Below are 20,720 nucleotides of genomic sequence, written 5' to 3'. Positions count from 1 at the left end.
ACACGTGTTACCATAGGCCTCTCACGGACAACCTTGACCTTCAGGTTACTCACAAGAAAAAGAAAGCCTATCTACTCATTAACACGTCGTGGAACTAAAGATTTACCTAAAACGCATCTTTCAAATCTCGAAGCTTCTCAAACAAAACATAAAACTCATACCTTACTTATTGAAAGAAATGCTAGCCTCAAATCGCGAAAATTTTCAAAATGCTCAATATTAAAACCATATAACACGCTTTACTTCTACGGAAGGTCTCTTGGCCTCCCGTTCCAAACACTTTCGACTGACGCAATACTTTTGCGCCGTACTCGAGGTGGTCGCGGTTCGGAAGCTATTCTGGCTACCCAGGAACAACAAAAGGGCTGACACACTATCAGCTCTTTGAAGACGTTACAGTCTCCTGCCAGTTTGCGTCCTGGCGCCACGCTTTCATCACGAACTCCACTGACCGTGTCGCGACTCCTTACCACCTCGTCTCGTCTTGCCACTTTGCGCTCCTTCGCACTACATGCTGCACTCCGAAAAGAACGACGGAACGACGAGGAACGTAACTGCCCCGTGCCCTTTGTCCGCGTCCGTGCAGAACATGCTTCTCGGTCTCTTTTTGACCGGTGGCTCGAGCGTGTTTGACGCGCACACGTCGTCAACGACGGCCGCACCTTTCTTTTCCTCGCTCCCTGGCTTTTTGCGACTGTCGCCGTCTTTGGCTGCGCTACATTATTCACAGCATTCTGATCTTTACTGCGCTTCTTTCTACGGCGCTTTCTCTTTGAACTCACTCTTATGCCGCCTTCTCGCGCCTCGTGCTGGCCGGTACACATTTCGTCAGCCCGGATCGCTCTCCTACCCGCACAGTCTGAGTGATTTTCATTTAAATCTACTTTCTCTTTGCGTCGTCTGGCGGACAGCTCAAGCGACTCTGGAACAATACAGCAGGCTTTACTCGAGCTATGAAACTCGCACTCTTGCGAACTGCGCTCTTCTGCATCGCCCAGCTCACGCTGTGCATCGGCGCACAGCTCGCCGGTCTCGATCGCTGTCTCATCCGCACAGTCCGAATGATTCCTAATTAAATATTCCCTCTCTTGGCTACTTAGACTGGCGGAGAGCTGCACCGATCCCTGAACAATGCAGTTGTCTTCCCTTGAGCTACGCAGCTCGCAATCCTGCAAACTGCCCTCAACTGCATCGTCCAGCTGGCACTTCGCTTCGGCACGCAGACCTGACTCGATATGAGTGCTCGCGTCTGTCGGGTCAGCAGTACTCTCTACTTTGTCAACAACCTCGCTAACATTACAAGCGACGCACATGCGCGGTAACTGTGCCAATTCATTCGCAGCTGTCCTAGCTGTCTCTACACTGCTCTGTTGGCACAGCACCTCGTCGCTCTTACTACGACCTTTAACGGTCTCTGGTGCCACTAAGGCATCGTTAGCTTCTGGCACTTCGAGTTCACCTATGAACGTGCTGCTAATCTCGCAAGTGCTACTACTGCTTCTCTCGGCTTTCGACCAAAATCTGCTATCGACTTCCTCCCCCTTTCGCTGCGTCCAGCCTACAGATTTCTCAAGCCGCTGTTGACTTCGTTCGGTTGACTGCTCCAAACCTTGAATCTCCTTGTTCAATGCAGCAGCGTACTGCCTCGTTACTATTGTTAGGCCTTTTTCCTGCGAAATCGTTTTCAGTTTCTGCCTAGCTTTTCCCTGTTTTTGCCTCATTTTTTCCTGTTCTTGCCTAATTGCTTCCTGTTCCCGTTTTTTGCTTAGAATTCGTTTACCCATTCGTTCGATGAATTTCAAATCATTGGCACTTTGCAGAATGGTCTTATGAATTTCTGCTTCCGTCAAGTCCTCCTCTACGTCTACCTCGACCTCTTCACACAACCGCAACAGGTCAGCTCTCGTCGAACACAATAGGACCATGGTCGCTACATTAAGCTTTGGCTCTGCTGTCACACAATACTTGCTGCGATACCCACGCAAATCAGAATACAAACAAAAGATCATCAGCGAATCAAATATACAAACACAGAGAAATTGAAGCCTGGTAAATCTTACAGCCAAAACCAAACGCTTACCCAATGAAGCAGCACTATATCACCAGTCCTTCTCCCCCGTATGCAGTCAGTTGCAAGAGGTGGTCAATCCCAAGTCGCCTCCAGCTTGATCGCGATACCGATCGGTCATCATGTTCCAAAGTCCGTGAGCTGCCGTTGCTGTCTACGAGTCGTAGGCCGATCTCAGCACTGCCATCCCGTTGCAAGGGTTGTCGGTCGTAGGGAGGAACTTTGGAGGAACTAGGCGTACGGGATTTATTTACGGGTATTTACATTCAAACAGGGGATACATTCGACAGTCTAGCGTGACTCCCAAATGGAGCACGCTAGACGAAGCATACAGCATACGAGCACGAAGCTTCAAACACGCTGCACAGAGCACGAGCACACAGCTCACGAGCATCATCATAGAGCACACCCTAGCAGCCGACAAACAGCTGCTTATAAACACTCCGTCCTCCCTAGATCCCTAGGGGAGGGAAAACAGGCAGTTCAACGTCATCGAAGTTGACCCGCCCTTTTGGAGGAGGAGGGCTCGCACACACACGCACGCACTGGTTTCACTGCCCCCACCGAGGTGAGACGGTCTTCGCAGGACTGTGTCTTGCCCAAAGGAGGAGCCTTTTATTCCCCGAGCTGACCTCGCACAGTGGCCGCCGCCTGTTCTCCATTGTCTTGCGTGTTGAAAGGCGCGTGGGCCGGTGCCCCCAAATACATTCCCTCAGGAACTCCCTCGCTGCAGAAAGACTGGGTCGGTCGTGGCGAGTTCACTAACAAAGCCTGGCTCGTCGACCTCGTCTCGGCATTCCGGCGACAAAGAGTTGCTGACTAGGCGCATTGTCCTCCTCACACAGTCGGTCGCCGTTCGGCTGGAGAATGACGGTGGCTTCCCAGAAAATGCCAATCCTGCTGCTGCAGCTGGCTGAGAAACTTTGCATGTCAGCACCTCGGCAGGCCATTTCTAACAATGCATACACAAAAGCTCGCAACGAGATATATATATATATATATATACGCATCAGTCTCCAATAAATCTACGTATCTAAACAAAAGCCACTGTATATAATGCATCAAACAAGGGAAATAAGCATGTGGCGCAATCACAGACCACAGAATGCTCAGCCCCCCCCCCCCCCCCCCCCCACCCACTTCCTCTATTCTCCCCGATGCATCGTGCGCGACGAAAGGCGGCGCACTTCTTCCCCGCTTTTCTCCCTTGCGCACACAAGACTGATTCACCATCGTCGGCTCACCTATCTCCCCTCCCCCTACGCTTTCACTCGCACGTACAACTTGCGGCGCGCGGTGACGATGTTATCGCCCTTGAAGTTTTATCAATAAGCGCCAAATTATGCACTGACCAAGATAACTGAAAATTTGATGACGCTTCGGCTCCCCATGCGGGAGCCTTCTCCACAATGAAACCGATAACAAATATACAACGTATTTAAGTACGTTTCAGTACGTGACGCAAGCAGCGAGTGTACACCGTCGTAAGTGTCCCGTCATGCCTATTCAGCGTGTGCACCTTGGTCTTTATGTGGAAGGATTCTCGATGCAGGTATTACGCAAGCTTCTTTTCCTTAGCCAAGACACATGCACTTCACCAGTAAATATTGTGGCCTGTAGATTCCGTATGTTCAGCAAGGGCAGTCGAGGCCACGTGCCGTTTCTTGAAGTCATACCCATGCTGTTTCACATGTTTCTTGAAGTCACTTGTCTGGCCGATATTCTTGTAATCACAGTTCTCGCACGTTATGGCGTAGACTAAACCGAGGAAATTTCCCCGTGTAAGTATATATTTAACGTTTACTAAAACGTTTCTTAGTTTGCGGGTTGGCACATGCACAATTTTGACGTAATACCTGCGCATAATACTAGCGATGGTCTCATTTGTGCCAGGGACATGTGGAACGGCAGTTCACTTCTTCGGAGGCTACGGAGAATGCTGTCTTTCTGGGAGTGACGCTCCTTTCCTTACCGTAGACGAAAAGGATGGAGGGTAGCCGCAGGTTCTTAAGTCTTCCCAGATGCTCCCAATATTACGCGTGCAGTCAGTCCTCCTGTCTTGTGCAAATGGTTTTTGCTCGCTGGAACAGCGTAGCAGGAGGAGATCTTCTGTGTGAAAGCGGTTGTACCGATTTGAAATTCAGGTACCGGCCTGTATGTGGGGGCTTCCTGTAGACGTTGAAAGAAAGGCAAGAGTCACCGCGCTTGACAATAACATACAGGAATGGTAGACAACCGTGTACTTCTTGCTCGACAGTAAACTGAATTGCATGTTCCACACTGTTAAGACGAGAAGTAAAGCCAGCGAAAGTATCCTTGTGAATTATGCAGAAGCAATTGATGATCTACATATCCTAAAAAAAACCTTTGGAGTAGGGGTAAAAATGCAAACGCCCGACGTCCTCCGTGACCAGATTCGCAAGAGAAACTGATATAGACGCGCCCATAGCCGTAGCATGCATTTGCTGGTAAAAATTCTGTTGTACGAGGAAGTATATATACGACAAACAGAACTTCAACAGACGGGGCAGGTCTGAAACGTCAATCGGAGACTTATCGGGCAGCGACCCGCCAGCTTCAAGGGCAGCGGTGCAAACCTTTACAACCTGTTCTACTGGTAGGCTTGTGAATAGTGACTTAACTTGAAATGAGACCATAACATCATGAGCAGGGACAACATGGGGTATCTGTTCAATAAAGTCGCCAGAATTGCGTACTCGAGTGCCGCTTTTTCCAATGAGTGGCGGCATGATCCGGTGTAAGAAACCGGAAAGCTTGTACAGAGGTGAGTGAGTGTATTTGACAATGGGGCGCATAAGAACGCCTTGCTTGTGTGTCTTTGGTAGGCCATGAAATGCAGGAGCTTATCCGTTGTGAGAAAGTAGCCGGTAATAGAGTGACTTATGCTGGGGTGGGGCCAAATGAAAGTTGTCAGCTCGAAGCTTCTGGAAGTCCCTTTGCAGTTTTCCTGTTGAATCACGCGTGAGGTTACCATAGGTATTGGCGTCACTCCCATATTCACTCGCACTCGCACTCCCATATTCTTTCTTGTATTAGTAGTCGTTCAGCCTTTGAAATCACGAAGCCTTTTCGCGTTTACTCAACATGTATTGAATAAACGAATTGCAAATTGAATTATTGAATTGAAAATTGCAGTGCATGCTCACTGACCTGGAGAGGCAAAGCAGAAGAGTGGGTCTAAAAATTAATCTGCAGAAAACTAAAGTAACGTTTAACAGTATCGGAAGAGAACAACAATCAACAATACGTAGCGAGGCACTGGAAATGGTAAGGCAATACATCTACTTAGGGCAGCTAGTGACCGCGGATCCGGATTATGAGACTGAAATAATTAGAAGAATAAGAATGGGCTGGGGTGCGTTTGGTAGGCATTCTCAGGTCATGAACAGCAGGTTGCCATTATCCCTCAAGAGAAAAGTGTATAATAGCTGTGTCTTACCAGCACTCACCTACGGGGCAGAAACCTGGAGGCTTACGAAAAGGGTTGTACATAAATTGAGGACGACGCAGCGAGCTATGGAAAGAAAAATGATGGGTGTAACGTTAAGGGATAAGAAAAGAGCAGATTGGGTGTGGGAACAAACGCAAGTTAATGACATCTTAGTTGAAATCGAGAAAAAGAAATGGGCATGGGCAGGACATGTAATGAGGAAGGAAGATAACCGATGGTCATTAAGGGTTACGGACTGGATTCCAAGGGAAGGGAAGCGTTGGAGGGGCGGCAGAAAGTTAGGTGGGTGGATGAGATTAAGAAGTCTGCAGGGACGACATGGCCACAATTAGTACATGACTGGGGTAGTTGGAGAGTTGGAGGAGTATGGGAGAGGCCTTTGCCCTGCAGAGGACGTAACCAGGCTGCTTGCTTGCTTTGCTTGCTTAGCTTTGCTTTGCTTGCTTTGCTTTGCTTTGCTTGCTTTGCTTTGTTTGCTTTGCTTTGTTTGCTTTGCTTTGCTTGCTTTGCTTTGCTTTCTTTGCTTTCTTTGCTTGCTTGGCTTGCTTGCTTGGCTTGCTTGCTTGGCTTGCTTGCTTGCTTGGCTTTCTTGCTCGCTTGCTTGCTTGCTTGCTTGCTTTGCTTGCTTTCTTGCTCGCTTGCTTGCTTGCTTGCTTGCTTTGCTTGCTTGCTTGCTTGCTTGCTTGCTTGCTTGCTTTGCTTTGCTTGCTTTGCTTTGCTTGCTTTGCTTGCTTTGCTTGCTTTGCTTGCTTTGCTTGCTTGCTTGCTTGCTTGCTTTGCTTGCTTTGCTTTGCTTTGCTTGCTTTGCTTGCTTTGCTTGCTTTGCTTGCCTTGCTTTGCTTGCTTTGCTTGCTTTGCTTGCTTTGCTTGCTTGCTTGCTTTGCTTGCTTTGCTTGCTTTGCTTGCTTTGCTTGCTTGCTTGCTTGCTTGCTTGCTTGCTTGCTTGCTGCTGCTGCTGCTGCTTTTTCCGGCCAAACGGGTTGCCGTAACACTTTCGATTTCAGCTCGACAGGAATGCGCCTGAAGTGTCTATATAATTGCTATCGCAGTAATATAATAAGAGTAGCAGAGTCCCGTGGCACATCGCTTTCCGGAAAAGAAGTAAGAAAATCGAACTTTTACCGTGCAACAATTCGCGCTCTTCAACAATGTCTTTCTTTCTTCTGTGGGGCGGGGGCACCGAAATGAAAAAAAAGAAAACGCGAAGGAAAGCATGTTGACCGCAATCGAATGCCTACATTGGGCACCTAATGTGGTACCTAAGGAATACTGAAGGAAACGTGAGACGCTTGGTCCACAGAGAGCCATACGCATATACTGCTCGGAACCCTACACTGGCGAGATAAAAGACGTTCCCGAGAGGTTGCAATAACATCAAAGTGAAGGTGATGTTCTCAAGCGGATGTTTTGCAATCCATCGAGTCCCCACAGTGATGGCGGCGAGCGACCATTGTTTATTTTTCTCGTCTGCTAGCCAGAAAGTGTCCAAAATTCTGGCAGGCCAAAATCAAATCGGTCCGAAAAAAACGAACGCGAACCAAAGTGCGCCGCGCGATGGTCGGTGCAACAGCAGAAAAAAAAACTTCAGTAGAGTCGAAAGTTGGGCTAGTTGATGAGTAATCATCATACCTTGCTGGTGAAGCAGCGCACTGACACAGACACAGTCAAGACACACAAGAAAAGACGACACTCGCTGCACTCGCAGCTATTTTATTTCAGAACACATACTTCATATTTATATACCTGCGCACCCTCAGACGTCAAAGAAAATCAAGGCAAGATTGAAGGCATTTTTTAAAAATCATTTACCCGCGCCTACTCGGGCGTATAAGATATGACACCTATCTATCATGGTGTGCAATCCTATCGTATTTGTTGCACCCCTAAAAACCATTTTATTACACAATTTTTTTCTTTTAGTGTACTTCCAAAAAGGCAACCTCACCATGGCTTAGATGTACAGATGGCTGACTGATACAATCCTCTCCCCTCTTGTGAATATGAAAAGCTTCCATTATTTCCCTGGTTATCTGATCCTTATGCTGCGATAAAACTGGTATCATTGTAAAGCGGCCAGCACCCATGTTGTGAGCAGTGCCCCTTAATGTGGGAATGAATGTTTCCCCCCAGTGACCTTTTGTGCTCCAAAAGTCTTGTGTTTACACACCGACCCGTTTGGCCGATGTATACTTTACCACACGATACGGGCAAGCAGTAGACAACGGATGACCTGCACTCGACAAGTTTTTCTTTATGCTTGACCGTGCACTTACGACCATTTACTTTTATTTTTGTTGAAACTCTACGATGCAGTCCAGCACATATTTTTCCGAGTTTGTTAGGTGCTGAAAAAAACTAGTCGTAGACCATATCTGCCACCTACTTTTTTTAAAGTTATGCGCAATTTTGTGTGCATATGGTATTGACGCAATTTTTTTGCTGTCAATCTCTTTTCTGTTGCGCTCTTTCTGATAGCCATTGCGCACATTGCGTGTCTTGACTGTGTCCGTGTCAGCGCGCTGCTTCACCAGCAAGGCATGATGAGGGGAAAAAACGCATGCGTTCTGGCTGGCTCCGGTACCCTGCTGGTAGCGAGAACAAGAAAATTGAAGAGGCTGAATGTGTCGATCCTCGCGAACAAAATTGTCATAGTAGAAAAATAAATAAAAAAATAGTTACCTTTGCTGGCTTTAAAGCCTTGACATCGATGCTTTGGCGCAGATGAAAAACATGTAGATATTGTTTTCTGCTACTCATACTTATTAATTAAAAGCTACTCATACTTATGACCCTGTACATCCGTATAACTGCGGTACCACAAGCCCGATTTCTCATGGAATGAAACATTCTTTCTCGCTGCTCCCAGTTTCACATTATCAAGCAAGTCCTTTATCAAGATATCCCCTTGCTGTTCTCGAATGAACGTCGCTCGGTCAACGTTCAGTAGCTCATTCCAGCTGTCAGAGATTGGGGTCAACGTCGAGCTCACCTCGCCCAACGGCGCTGGTTCGGTTTCTCCGCCGGTGGGGACGATGCAACCCTCTTCCGCAGCAGACGGCCCGACTGCACTATTGCGGGAGTTCTCCAGCCCGGTCGACTGACTGCTCGGGTTACGCTGCTCGGCCGCTGTTTTTGTCTCACTCTCTGGGGCAGCATCAAGTTTCTGCGTAAGCTTCCGCGCTTGCGATCGCGTGAGGGCCATGCATGTCAAGCTGGCAAAGAACGATTTTCCCTGTTCTTTTAGGAGCTGCTCCGAGCTGTTAGAGAAAAGATAAGGAAAATGCTCTGGGAGGGCTGCAGACATTTAGCCTACCAAAAGTGCCTTCAATGATCACCGTAGCGACCGGTAAGCAAGCACACTGCTCCTCAGCAACCTGCCTTATCCACGCGCATTCTCCTGTGAAGTCGTTTGGAGAAACTAGTGAAGAGTGAACCACGTCCATAGTGGCTGCTGAGTCCCGGAGTGCTCGGCATTTTTTCCCGTTAACGCTTATCTCCTGCATATAGGGTTCCAACAACCGCATGTTCTTTTCTGTTTCTCGAATCGTTGCAAAAGCAACCTTCTGTTTACAGTTTGCCGCGATGTGCCCTTCCCTTTTGCAGTTGTAGCAGATTAGCGGCTTCCGCGTCTCAAATGCACGTGCGGCATCCGCTCGCTGCTTGGCATCATCGTTTGATTTTCGCGATTCATATAACTCTTTCCTCACAGTCTCTTTAGGAGGAGATGAGTCCTTCCGAAAACTGCGGTACGCGAATGGTTTCCTTTCATCAAGCTTTGTAAAAGCGTCCTTCCTCTCCGCTTTTTCCACTCGCACGGCCCTATTATGCGAGCTTTGGTGGATATAGTACTCCTCAGCTAGCTCTGCTGCCTTGTTCAGCTTTACTTCTTGAAGCTTATCCTGCAGCCAGAGCCTGACGTCATCTTCGTTGCAGCGGTAGAATTGCTCCAATGCTACGCACTCTACCACTTTATCTCGATCGTCGTAAACTTCTTCGCCCTTAAGCCATTCAATCAAATCAGCCTTAAGGTGGAATGCGAAGTCGATGTGCGACTCACTGCCCTTTTTTGCGAACCTGAACCTTTGCCGGAAAGCCTCGGGTGACAATCTATGCTTCCTCAATAGAGCCTCTTTGACATCATCGTACCTCTTAAACGCCTCCTTTGACAGGCACGTTATCACGTCAGATGCCTCCCCAGGAAGCATAGCTAACAGGGTCTGTGCCCAAAGAGACCTCTCGATGTCGTTACGTTCACAAACGTGCTCGAATTTGACGAGATACTTTGCCATGTCTTCGCCAATTACGAACGGCGGCAGTTGGTCCCGAATTCTTGGACCGCTCGCCTGAACTGTCGTAGAAGCTACCGCCGGCGAGGACTGCCCAAGCTCTAACTTTAACCTCTTTGTCGCGAGCCGCTCTTTTCTATCGGCTTCCTCTTTACGTATACGCTCCTGCTTCTCAGCCTCCTCTTTACGTATACGCTCCTGCTTCTCAGCCTCCTCTTTACGTATACGCTCCAGCCTCTCGGCCTCCTCGAGCTCGCGTTGACCGCGCTCTTTGATCGCAGCCCAGGCCTCATTGGCCTCCTCAGCAGTTACGTTCTCGTTCTTCGTGATATCAAGAATGGCTTGCTTTCGTTTCGCACGGCCTACGGTAAGGCCTAGCTCCTCACAAATTTCGATGAGTTCCTTTACCCGAAAGTTCTCCATTGTTCACTGTGGCCTCTTGCCGTTCGCCCTTGTTAGAATTCCCTTGCCTTTCACTACTATCGAGCTACTAGCGTGACACGCGCAAGCAATTCTTTACACTGTCTTGTTTATTCCCTCGGCACTAGCTTTGCTTTCAAAACTCTCACTAGGTCTGAAACAATCAAAGCTCTCCACAGTGCTTCACACAGCCCTACTCTAAACTACAATAACCTGTGCTAGAGAAGTCTGGTGAACTGAGGGGAAAACATCATTCACTCACCGCGCCGGGGTAGCTGACGCCGGTCGATCCCGCAGCTGCCAACCAACTGTTGTGACGGAGACGCCTCAACGCTGCCGCCACTGTTGCGAAGGAGGATCCAAGGCGACGGTGATTAAACGAAACATTTATATGCAGTATGTACATGGGCGTTACATGAACGGCTCAGAGGCCGGGGCATAATGGACTCGCACTAAAGCGTGCGGTGAGAAACGGGAGCACGCCTCTGCTTGCTGTCCTCGTCGTCGTCCCTTGGTTCGGGCTTTTATAACCACAGGAGTCGATGCAGTTGCCATCGGCTCGAACCTCCAATCAGGACCCACCACGGGCTGCTGTGCGAATTTCGACGAATGGACGAGAGGCACCTGCATCAGGCGATCCCGGTGAAGTGGTTCAACGGCGCCGCTCCGGCGGCGCCACCGGATGTAAACCCAACACGACCCGCCGTCGGGCCGAGCGAATTCGTTCTGCGCCCAGCTTCAGCCGCATGCCGGCAAAGCGAACCTTTGTTGGGAGCTCTAGCACAACAACACTCCCGTAGGCCCCTGCCACCGACTTTAGTCTGCATGTATGTGCTCCCGCAGGGAGCAAAGTTGCGCATAGATACCTTTATCTTCCCGCTCTGCAGTGAAGCCACTCCTCACGCGCCCAGGAGGCAAATGCCGCGCGGCGTTCCATTTGCTTTTTTGTGTGCTGGTCGCGAGATACATGTAGCAGTTGTTCGCAAGCGCAGAGCAAGATGGCACTTTTTAAGGCAGGCTATGCTCGAACCATTCGCGTAGTGGGTGGGGGGATAGGGCGCCATCCCACCGAAATGTTTAGTTTGTATGTACATATTAACAGTAAGACTTGTATTTAGAGAATATTTACAATAATTATAGAAGCTGACAAGATGGTAGGCACCGCGCGAACACCAGAACATCGTCTTCTTCCGACGATGATTAAAACATCTTCTTCGTGAGCGTGTTCCATGACCCCCAGCGGCTGAAGAACCGGCTCGGTGCTGGTTAGGAGGCGGACGAGTGATACAACTTGAGACAAGCGACGTGGGCCACGTCGGAGCGATGCTGAGCCACGGTTGGCGCAAGAGGCGCGATTTTGTACGTGACGTCAGTTACTTGACGCAAGACACGGTAAGGGCCAGAGTAGCGTGAAAGTAACTTCTCCGAGAGGCCAACGCGTCGCGACGGCGACCAAAGGAGAACCAGTGCGCCCCATGTGTAATGGACGTCACGATGGCGGGCTTCATATAAGCGCCGCTGATTGTCCTGCGACTCCACAAGTCGACGTCGAGCAATATCGCGTGCTTCTTGTGCTTTGAGGATGGCTTCACGGGCGTACTCGGATGGGGAATTCAGACTAGCAGGCAGAACGGTGTCGAAAGGTAATGTAGGGTCACGGCCAAATAAGAGGAAGAATGGAGAGAAGCCTGCGGTATCATGGCGAGAGGAAATATAGGCGAAGGTAACGAACGGCAGCGCAACGTCCCAGTCGCGATGGTCTTCCGAGACATACATGGACAGCATGTCAGGAAGGGTGCGGTTAAGGCGCTCGGTTAGACCGTTCGTTTGTGGATGGTAAGCAGCAGCAAGTTTGTGTTTAGTCGCGCACGAGCGTAGAATGTTATTGACAACTTTAAAAAGGAAGTAGCGGCCTTGGTCGGTGAGGAGCTGTCGAGGGGCGCCGTGGTGAATTATGACGTTTTCTAAAAGGAAGTCGGCGACATCGGTTGAACAGCTTGTCGGAAGAGCCCGTGTGATTGCATATCGGGTGGCGTAGTCTGTTGCTACAGCAATCAACTTATTTCCCGAAGCAGACGTGGGAAAAGGGCCTAAAAGATCAACACCTACACGGAAGAATGGTTCTGATGGTACGTCAAGTGGCTGAAGGCGACCAGCGGGGAGTGTGGTCGGCTTTTTGCGTCGTTGACAAAGATCACACGCAGCGACATAACGGCAGACATCACGGTATATACCAGGCCAAAAGAAGCGCCGACGAACGCGGTCATAAATCCGTGACACGCAAAGGTGACCTGCAGTCGGTACATCATGAAGCTGGGCGAGAACTGGCTGACGCAGATGCTCAGGCACAGCGAAGAGTCGGACAGGGCCGTCCGGGCGCATGTTAGAGCGGTACAGTATACCATCTTGAAGTTCAAACATGCGAAGGGAAGCATCGGGCGTCGTTGAAGTGAGCCGTTGAATAAGTTGTTGCAAGGAGGCGTCCCGACGTTGTTCGGCTAAAATGTCGCGAAAAGAAGCCAAAGAGAACGGTGACAGATATGCCGGCCGCAGAAACGTCAGGAGGATCGACAAGATGGCGCGACAAGCAGTCCGCATCTTGATGTAACCGGCCGGTCTTGTATACAACTGAATAGTTGTATTCTTGGAGGCGCAGAGCCCAGCGGCCAAGGCGCCCTGAAGGATCTTTGAGGGACGAAAGCCAACACAAAGCGTGGTGATCAGTGATGACTGTGAATTGGCGGCCGTACAATTAAGGGCGGAATTTACCCACTGCCCGAACGAGAGCCAGACACTCGCGTTCGGTGACAGGATAATTGCTCTCCGCCGAGGAAAGAAGGCGGCTGACGTAGGCAATAACACGTTCTCGCCCTTGTTGTTTCTGTGCCAAGATAGCGCCAATACCGTGGCCACTGGCATCGGCACGGACTTCTGTTGGAGCTGACGCATAAAAGTAAGCGAGAATGGGCGGGGACGTAAGCAGCCCAGTCAGCTCGGTGAAAGCACCAGCTTGCTCAGAGCCCCAAATGAATGCGCCGTCTTTCTTGAGGAGCTGAGTGAGAGGGCGCGCAACGTTCGCAAAATTTCGGACAAACCGACGGAAGTAGGAGCAAAGGCCCAAAAAGCTGCGAACATCCTTGGCACATGTTGGCACGGGAAAGTTTTTCACTGCCCGTATTTATCGGGAAGGGCGTACACCAGAAGAATCGACGAGATGCCCGAGCACAGAGATTTCCCGACGACCGAAGTGGCACTTGGACGAATTTAATTGTAGGCCCACCTGACGGAAAACAGTAAGGTTTTCAAACGGTAAGGTTTTCAAAGTTCGCTGCCAATGATGCCTTTGAAGTAGCAGATGACTGATGGTGAGCAAGACGGGTGTGTGTGCTCTGTATTTAGGGAAGATTACTTTTACTAGGAGCTTATGGTCTCCGCAACATAATAATTTTTGTGAATGTGTTGGAATAAAGTAAATGTGAATGAGCCAGTCATGGTCACGTGGAGAAAGGCTTGTTTACTTGTTACGTACGCACCGCACTCAATTTTGAGTTTCCGAGTCGCGTTCTGCAGTATGTCTTCATTGCATTAAGATGAAGTAAGCGGCAAAGCCAACTTTCAGGACTGCTAAAAATTTATGCAACAAAGCCAACTTTCAAAGAGACCTTCATTGCCAAAGCAAATATGCTTATAGTTGTTTACGCCATGAAGCAACCTCGCCCTGCACGACTAGGCAAACATACAGACACTCGAGGTGCGTTATCACCCTCAGCGGCGCCATGCTCTTCTGAGTGTAACGACGCATACGCGGCCCGCTTGCCGTGTGTTCGAGGAGGTCGCTTGATCTGCTGCGATTGCCGGCATCTCTCTCCTCCATCGGTGCCAGGGTTCATGAAGGGCGATCATGCGAGGGCCGAGGAGGCTGGTGGCGGCTTGACGCGCGCCGTCTTTCAGCGCGCCGTGTTGATGATCACGTGATCTGCTCTATTTTGAGAAGGCCCGGCACAGTGTAAATGGTGAAGCGGCACCACGGAACGTTCTCTTCGGGATAAGCACGCGCCCTCCCCGCTCTGTCGGCATTGCTCATCCCACTGGCTTTGTGACCGCGATTGCTCGCTATCGTTGACTGGACTCTGTTCATGCGTGTCTTCGAAAGCGTGACATCATGCTTGTTAGTTAGCAAGCGAATGTTTAATTTATACTGCGGATAAAGCAACGGGCCCTACTTCGTGTAATAGTTTTATATCTTGCTATCGCTGTTAATGCTTCGCCTCTCGGGTGAAAACGCGATTTTTTTTTTCATTCAAATTATTTCGGGTTTCGAAGAACACGCACACAAGTTTCTCTAGCTTTACGTTTTCAGCACCTTGGTGGTGGTTCTTGAAACAGCTTGTTTGTCTTGTTACCTTACTTGAAGGTGTTGCCGTGCGCTAACAACAGTTAAGACGCTGCTCCGCTATCGCATTACTGAGTTCTATTTGGGGCTCCGCTCAAACGTAAGCGTTAAAATGTGCGTTCTGGAACGGAAATCTTTCTAAAGTCAGAGCATATGCCTTTGCCTAAAGAGCTGATATCGTGATGATCTTTCGCTTCAGGGAAGGTTTGAAGAAACTTTGGTAATTATCCAGGCCGACAGTTCTTTCGGCGTGCACAAGCTGAGGGGGGGGGGGAGGAAAGAGAAAAGTAGAAGGCAGGGAGGTTAACCAGAATAACGTCCGGTTGGCTACCCTACACCGGGGGAATGGGAAAGGGGAAAACAAAGATCACAGGGAGAGAGAGGAGGGAAGGAAAGAAGGAAATTGCGGCGAGTTCGCTGACGCGAGTGGTCTTACAGAAATCGCGTTAATAGTCACAGATGGTCGCACAAACCCGTCGTCCTTAAGAAACACAAAAGCGCCTTCACCGCTTTATGGGCCGACGGGCGATGGGGGCGGTGTCCTAGCAGCACCTGCACAGAAAGCGGCCGATTGTCCAGTTTTTGGAAAGCTTTGGCAAGTTCTTGTCTCTCTGAGGCATATCTTGGACAGTGGCACAGCAGGTGGTCGATGTTTTCTTCGGTGCCACAGACCTCGCAAGCTGCACTGTCAGCCATTCCAATTAATGTAGAGTATGCCTTTGTGAAGGCCACTCCTAACCAAAGGCGACAGAGAAGCGTAGCTTCACGTCGAGGAAGTCCGAGTGGAGGTCGGAGTTGCAGGGAGGGGTTTAGTCGATGCAGTCGCGTGAGTCGTAAGTTTGGTGAGTTCCACTCGGTCACTGTGAGACTGCGTGCCAGGTGTCGAAGCTGCTTTGCAGCATCAGTCCTCGAAAGCGGAATTGAAACGCTGTGCTCTCCTTGATGTGCTGTGCGAGCAGCGTTATCGGCGGAATCATTGCCACTGATTCCACAGTGACCAGGTATCCATTGAAAAACGACCTCGTGACCTTTTTGTTGGACATCATGGTAAAGTTTCACAACTTCGTATGTCAATTGGTCATGACATCCGTGTCGGAGAACTGACTGCGTGCCCTGTAGTGCTGGTTTTGAATCGCAGAACACAGCCCATTTTCTAGGTCTTTCAGAATCAATGAATTCCAGTGCTCGACGCAGGGCCGTTAGTTCTGCCGCCGTTGAGGTCGTGATATGCGATGTCTTGAACCGCAGTGTCATTCCTCGCGTTGGTATAACCACGGCACCAGAAGAACTGCACGACGTAGTCGATCCATCGGTATAGATGTGCACGTGGTTGCTGTACTTTTCGTGCAGAAGAAGTAAGCTCAGCTGTTTTAGAGCAGGGGCCGGTAGATCTGTCTTCTTCTGTAGTCCCGGAATCATTAGATGTACTTGTGGACGGCTCAAACACCACGGAGGAAACGCTGGCTTGGCCGCAGGTGCGTACCCTGAAGTAAACGACGCACGATGTGCACTGACAATACTGCTAAATGTCGAGCAGGGCCTTGCAGCAGTGAGGCTCGCCAAGTGGTGGGAAGGGGTCCTAGCATAATGCCTGAGATGCATACGCATTGTCTCAACGGTAATGTGCGTCGTGATTGGGTTATCCTGCGCAAGGGCAATGGTTTCAGCCGTTGATGCACTGCGTGGTAAGCCAAGACATATCTTAAGTGCTTGGGCTTGAATACTCTGAATCGTAGGCAGGTTAGTCTTGCATGTGTTGGATAATGCAGGCAGGCTGTATCGCAGGAATCCAACGAACAACGCCATGTAAAGCTGTAACATAGCCTGTATAGATACTCCCCAACTTTTTCCTGCAAGGAACCTGAACAGGTGACAGATAGCAGTCAGCCGCTTTTTCACGTAATTGACGTGCGGAGTCCAAGACAGGTCTCTGTCAATTATGACTCCCAAGAATCTGTGACTTCTGCTGTATGGTATAAGTTGTCCGTTAATAGATATGCCGTAACCAGACATTGGCTTCCTCGTGAATGCCACCATTGCGCACTTTCCGCACGAAATTTCAAGTCCTTGTTCACGAAGGTATAGCAAGATGTCATTGTGGCTGCCTTCTGAAGCCGAGCGCGAAGCTGAAGTCGTGTCACACCTGATGCCCAAATGCAGATGTCGTCCGCATAGATGGAAAGTCCTACCGTGCTTGGCAGGTTGTAAACTAATCCACTGAGGGTGAGATTGAAAAGAGTCGGGCTAAGCACTCCTCCTTGAGGGACTCCTCGGCTACCGTAATGCTCGGATGTCGGGCCATTTTCTGTGTGCACGTAGAATGGTCTCCTCTGTAAGTAGTTGCACACCCACATATACATCTTACCACCAAGTCCGACGGCTTTTAACGTGCTAAGGATGGCTTCATGGGTGACAGTATCATAAGCTCCTTTAACATCTAGAAACAGAGCAGCAGATAGTCGCTTACAGGCCTTTTGGTGTTGCACATAGGTTACCAAGTCAACAACACTGTCTGTTGACGAATGGCCCCGTCTGAATCCGGCCATAGCATCTGGATAAATTTCATAGTATTCTAAGTACCATTCCAGACGTGTTAAAATCATTCTTTCCATTGTTTTTCCGACACAGCTGGCTAGTGCGATCGGACGGTATGAGGAAATGTCCAAAGGCGACTTGCCAGCTTTGAGAAGTGGAATGAGGCGAGTTGACTTCCACTCTTGCGGAACTGTACCCGTCTGCCAGGAGTCGTTGTACAGGAGCAAGAGTGCCTTCCGAGCTTGGTCTCCTAGGTTACACAGGGCACGGTATGTAATGCCGTCAGGTCCTGGCGCTGAAGAACGCCTGCACAAAGCCAGCGCAGCTTCTAGTTCTTCCATAGAAAAAGGGCATTCCATGCGGGGATCGCGTGAAAACAGTGGGTGGTCGAGCGTTCCCGTACCCGTTCCATCGGAATTTGCCTCGCCAGCAATCTTTCTGCAGAAAGATTCAGCGACGTCAATATCACTACATTGTAGATAAAGTGCCAGAGATTTAAACGGGTGGTGCTGACCAGAGGTTGTGCGAAGTCCACGAACAGTCCTCCATATAAGCGACAATGGCTTTCGCGGATCCAGGGACTCGCAAAAGGATACCCATTGTCGCGAAGCCAGCTTGTTCATTTGACGCTGTATTTTCTTCTGTGTTCGTCTAGCCAATCTCAAGTCATGATTGGACCTCGTGCGTCTGTATCTTCGCTCCGCACGACGGCGAATTGCTCGAAGTTTTGCTAGTTCGATGTCGAAATCGGTGCGGGAAGAACTCCTCGAAAGCAAATGCGTGGTCGTTTGTATGGCATCCTTTATCGCGCCCTGTAGGTTACACGAGGTGCCGTCACGACAACAGTCTTCCATTATTATTTTGTATTTAGGCCAATCGGTGCACTGGATGGTTCTGGAGGACTTGGAGCTAGTCAAACCTTCGATCATTAAATAGGTTGGGATGTGGTCGCTGCCCCGTGTTTCTAAATCCGAAAACCAGTGCACTCTTCTCGAAAGCGAACGTGAAACGAAGGTTAAGTCCAAGCAGCTGCTATACGCTGATCCACGCAGATAAGTAGGGCTTCCATCATTTGACAAGCAAAATTCGTTTTCAGAGGCAAAGGACACCAACGCTCTGCCTCTAGAATTAACTTTGGAGCTTCCCCATAGGTAATGGTGGGCGTTAAAGTCACCAGTGAGCACCCACGGCTGTGGAGTCGATGTTAAAATTCCCCGTAGGCGCTCACAATCTAGACGGCTTGCTGGAGATAAATAGGCTCCAAGTATTGTGAACGTGAGCTTTTTCTTTTTCACTGTTAAGCAAACGTATTGATTTGCTTCGTCAGGAGGCACTGGGTGATGTACATAAGTCAAGTCACGGCGTATAAACACAACAACCTTGCTGCACTCTCCGTGGGTAGAGGACATAAAGCACTCATACCCGGACAGTCTGATAGGAGCTGACAGGTTGGGCTCGCAAATAACGATAATGGGGAACTGGTGCGTAAAGACAAACTGTCTAAAGTCGGGCATGCGTGACTTAAGCCCTCTGGCGTTCCACTGAAGGACAGATGCATTCTTGACTTCCTCTTGAAACGACGGCATCTCTCGGGCCGTGGTTTTACCCTAGAGCCGCAAGCACCGGACTCAAGGTGTCCAGCACCTGCAGTGCGCTCTGTGCCGACGGGGTTTTCATGCTGCTCAGTAGAATGCGCATGGCGTCCATAAGTGACTTCAGCATCACTATGACTTGGCGATCCTCAGTCGTCGGCCCATCCGCGCTTCGTGGGGATATTGAGGGCGGCGCATTTTGATGTGACTCCGAGGCAGGTTGTGTTCGTGGAAGTGTAGACCACTCTTCAGGGGGCGAGAGTGTTGCCCCAGTCTTCGTTTTCGCACTGTCGCTCTTTGTGGAAGTTGGCGTTGATACGGTAGCCGCTTTGCCGGAAGATGGTGTATATCTTTCAGTAGACGTGACTCTTCGTGCTGCTCTTCGGTGCCGATGTCGTCGTCGCCTGAGAGAAGCGGCAGCCTCTCTGTGTGTTGAATGGTCCCGTACCATACGTTTAAGTATTGCTCGCTCGTTCCTCACCCGCGGGCAATCATTCGATGAGGCCTCATGAGTACCATGGCAGTTAGGGCACTTTAACACAGTTGCGCGACAGGCATCTGCTGAATGAGATTCGGCGCAACGTGGGCACACGAGGTTATTCCTACAGACACCTTTTACGTGCCCCATCTTGCAGCATTTGTAGCATTGCAGGGGCTTCGGTACGTATGGGCGGACTGCATGGCGGACGTGGCCAACTTTGACGTGTGAGGGAAGGCTGTCTCCATCAAACCACAGCTTCAGGCAACGGGTGCTGCCAAGTCTTGCGATGTGCGTGATAAGAGTGCCTTCTGTAGTTGGCTTTATTAATATCGGTAAGTCGTCGGTTGGTATAGAAATATCGACATCATAAATGACGCCGATAGTGCCACTGCAGCCAGTAGGAATCATGGATCGCACTTGCACTTTGTCGATCTTCGTTACGTGCCGCAGGTTTTGCAGTGCACTACGGTGTAGAACATCTACTGCAAGGACATTCTTCCGTGCGTTTATTCTCACGTCCTTTATCTCGTTTGGCGCGATTCCCTCAAGAAACGCAGAAAGGACTTGCCTGTTTAGGAGTCGCAGATTTGACACTGGGTCCACAGGCATGAAGAGCATAGTGTACGGCCAGCGCTGTTGTGTTGTCTTCACGGTGGAGACACTTGGTGACGATGACCTCCGTAGCAGTCTTCTTTTTGTGGTTCGGCTCATGACAAGCGTGAAATCGTCGTCCGACGAGTCGACGCCATCCGAGTACAACTCGGTTGCCTCGCTGTCCGTGTCACTTGACGCATTGCCACGTTTTCTGGACGTGACCCCACGTGATGGCTTGGCTCCAGGAAGGTCTTCGAGGGCTTCTTCGTCCATTACCGCAACACGGGAGCGGCAGCTCCCACAGTTTGGAAAGAAACAAATCGAGACAAAGGTACAAGCGTTCTATGATAGAAACACTTCGTCGTCGTCTCCGCACAAACTGAAGGTGTCAAAAGTGTGAGTCACCTCTTTTTTTCGTGATCGCAGACGTAAACTGGGGATCCTCGACGCAAGCGCAGATATACAAGGACGCTCTAAACGCCGTCTACCGCCTGCAGACAGTTCAGGAACATGTCAAGAACTACAGGTATGAACTCCGGCTTTGCACGATGCTGGCTCGATTTTTTGTACTCTCCAGGTTAATTACTGTCGCACCGATGCGTCAATTTATTTCGATATAAGGTGTGCAACACTCAAATTTTACATTTCACCGTTGTAAAGTTCTGCTGTTTTATGCGTCGTGGGGCCGCCGAGTGACTTCTGTGTAAATGTATAAAGCGCTGCATCATCATTTCAGAGCTGCAGGTAGTAGATGTATGTTTCTGCCGCTCTGATAACTAGTGGACTGCTGTTAATATTTAGTACTGGTTGCTAATCAGAACTGTTGTCGAAACTAACGTTATTGCAGAGAACCCGAGGAAAGGTAGTGCGTCGGGCTGC

General features: G+C 49.7%; 1 protein-coding gene across 1 annotated transcript in view; it reads left to right on the top strand.

Moving 5' to 3' along the window:
- LOC129384129 (bumetanide-sensitive sodium-(potassium)-chloride cotransporter-like) overlaps positions 1–20,720 on the top strand; it is a 129,937-nt gene that overhangs the window by 81,865 nt on the left and 27,352 nt on the right. The window contains exon 5 of the mRNA XM_072286443.1: positions 20,268–20,367. Within this exon, the coding sequence (XP_072142544.1) occupies positions 20,268–20,367 (100 nt within the window). The remainder of the gene's footprint in view (positions 1–20,267; positions 20,368–20,720) is intronic.

The sequence above is a fragment of the Dermacentor andersoni genome, chromosome 2 (genome assembly GCF_023375885.2).
Source record: "Dermacentor andersoni chromosome 2, qqDerAnde1_hic_scaffold, whole genome shotgun sequence".
NCBI lineage: Eukaryota > Metazoa > Arthropoda > Arachnida > Ixodida > Ixodidae > Dermacentor > Dermacentor andersoni.
The sequence above is the reverse complement of the archived record's forward strand: the minus strand, read 5'-3'. Positions and strand labels throughout refer to the sequence as shown.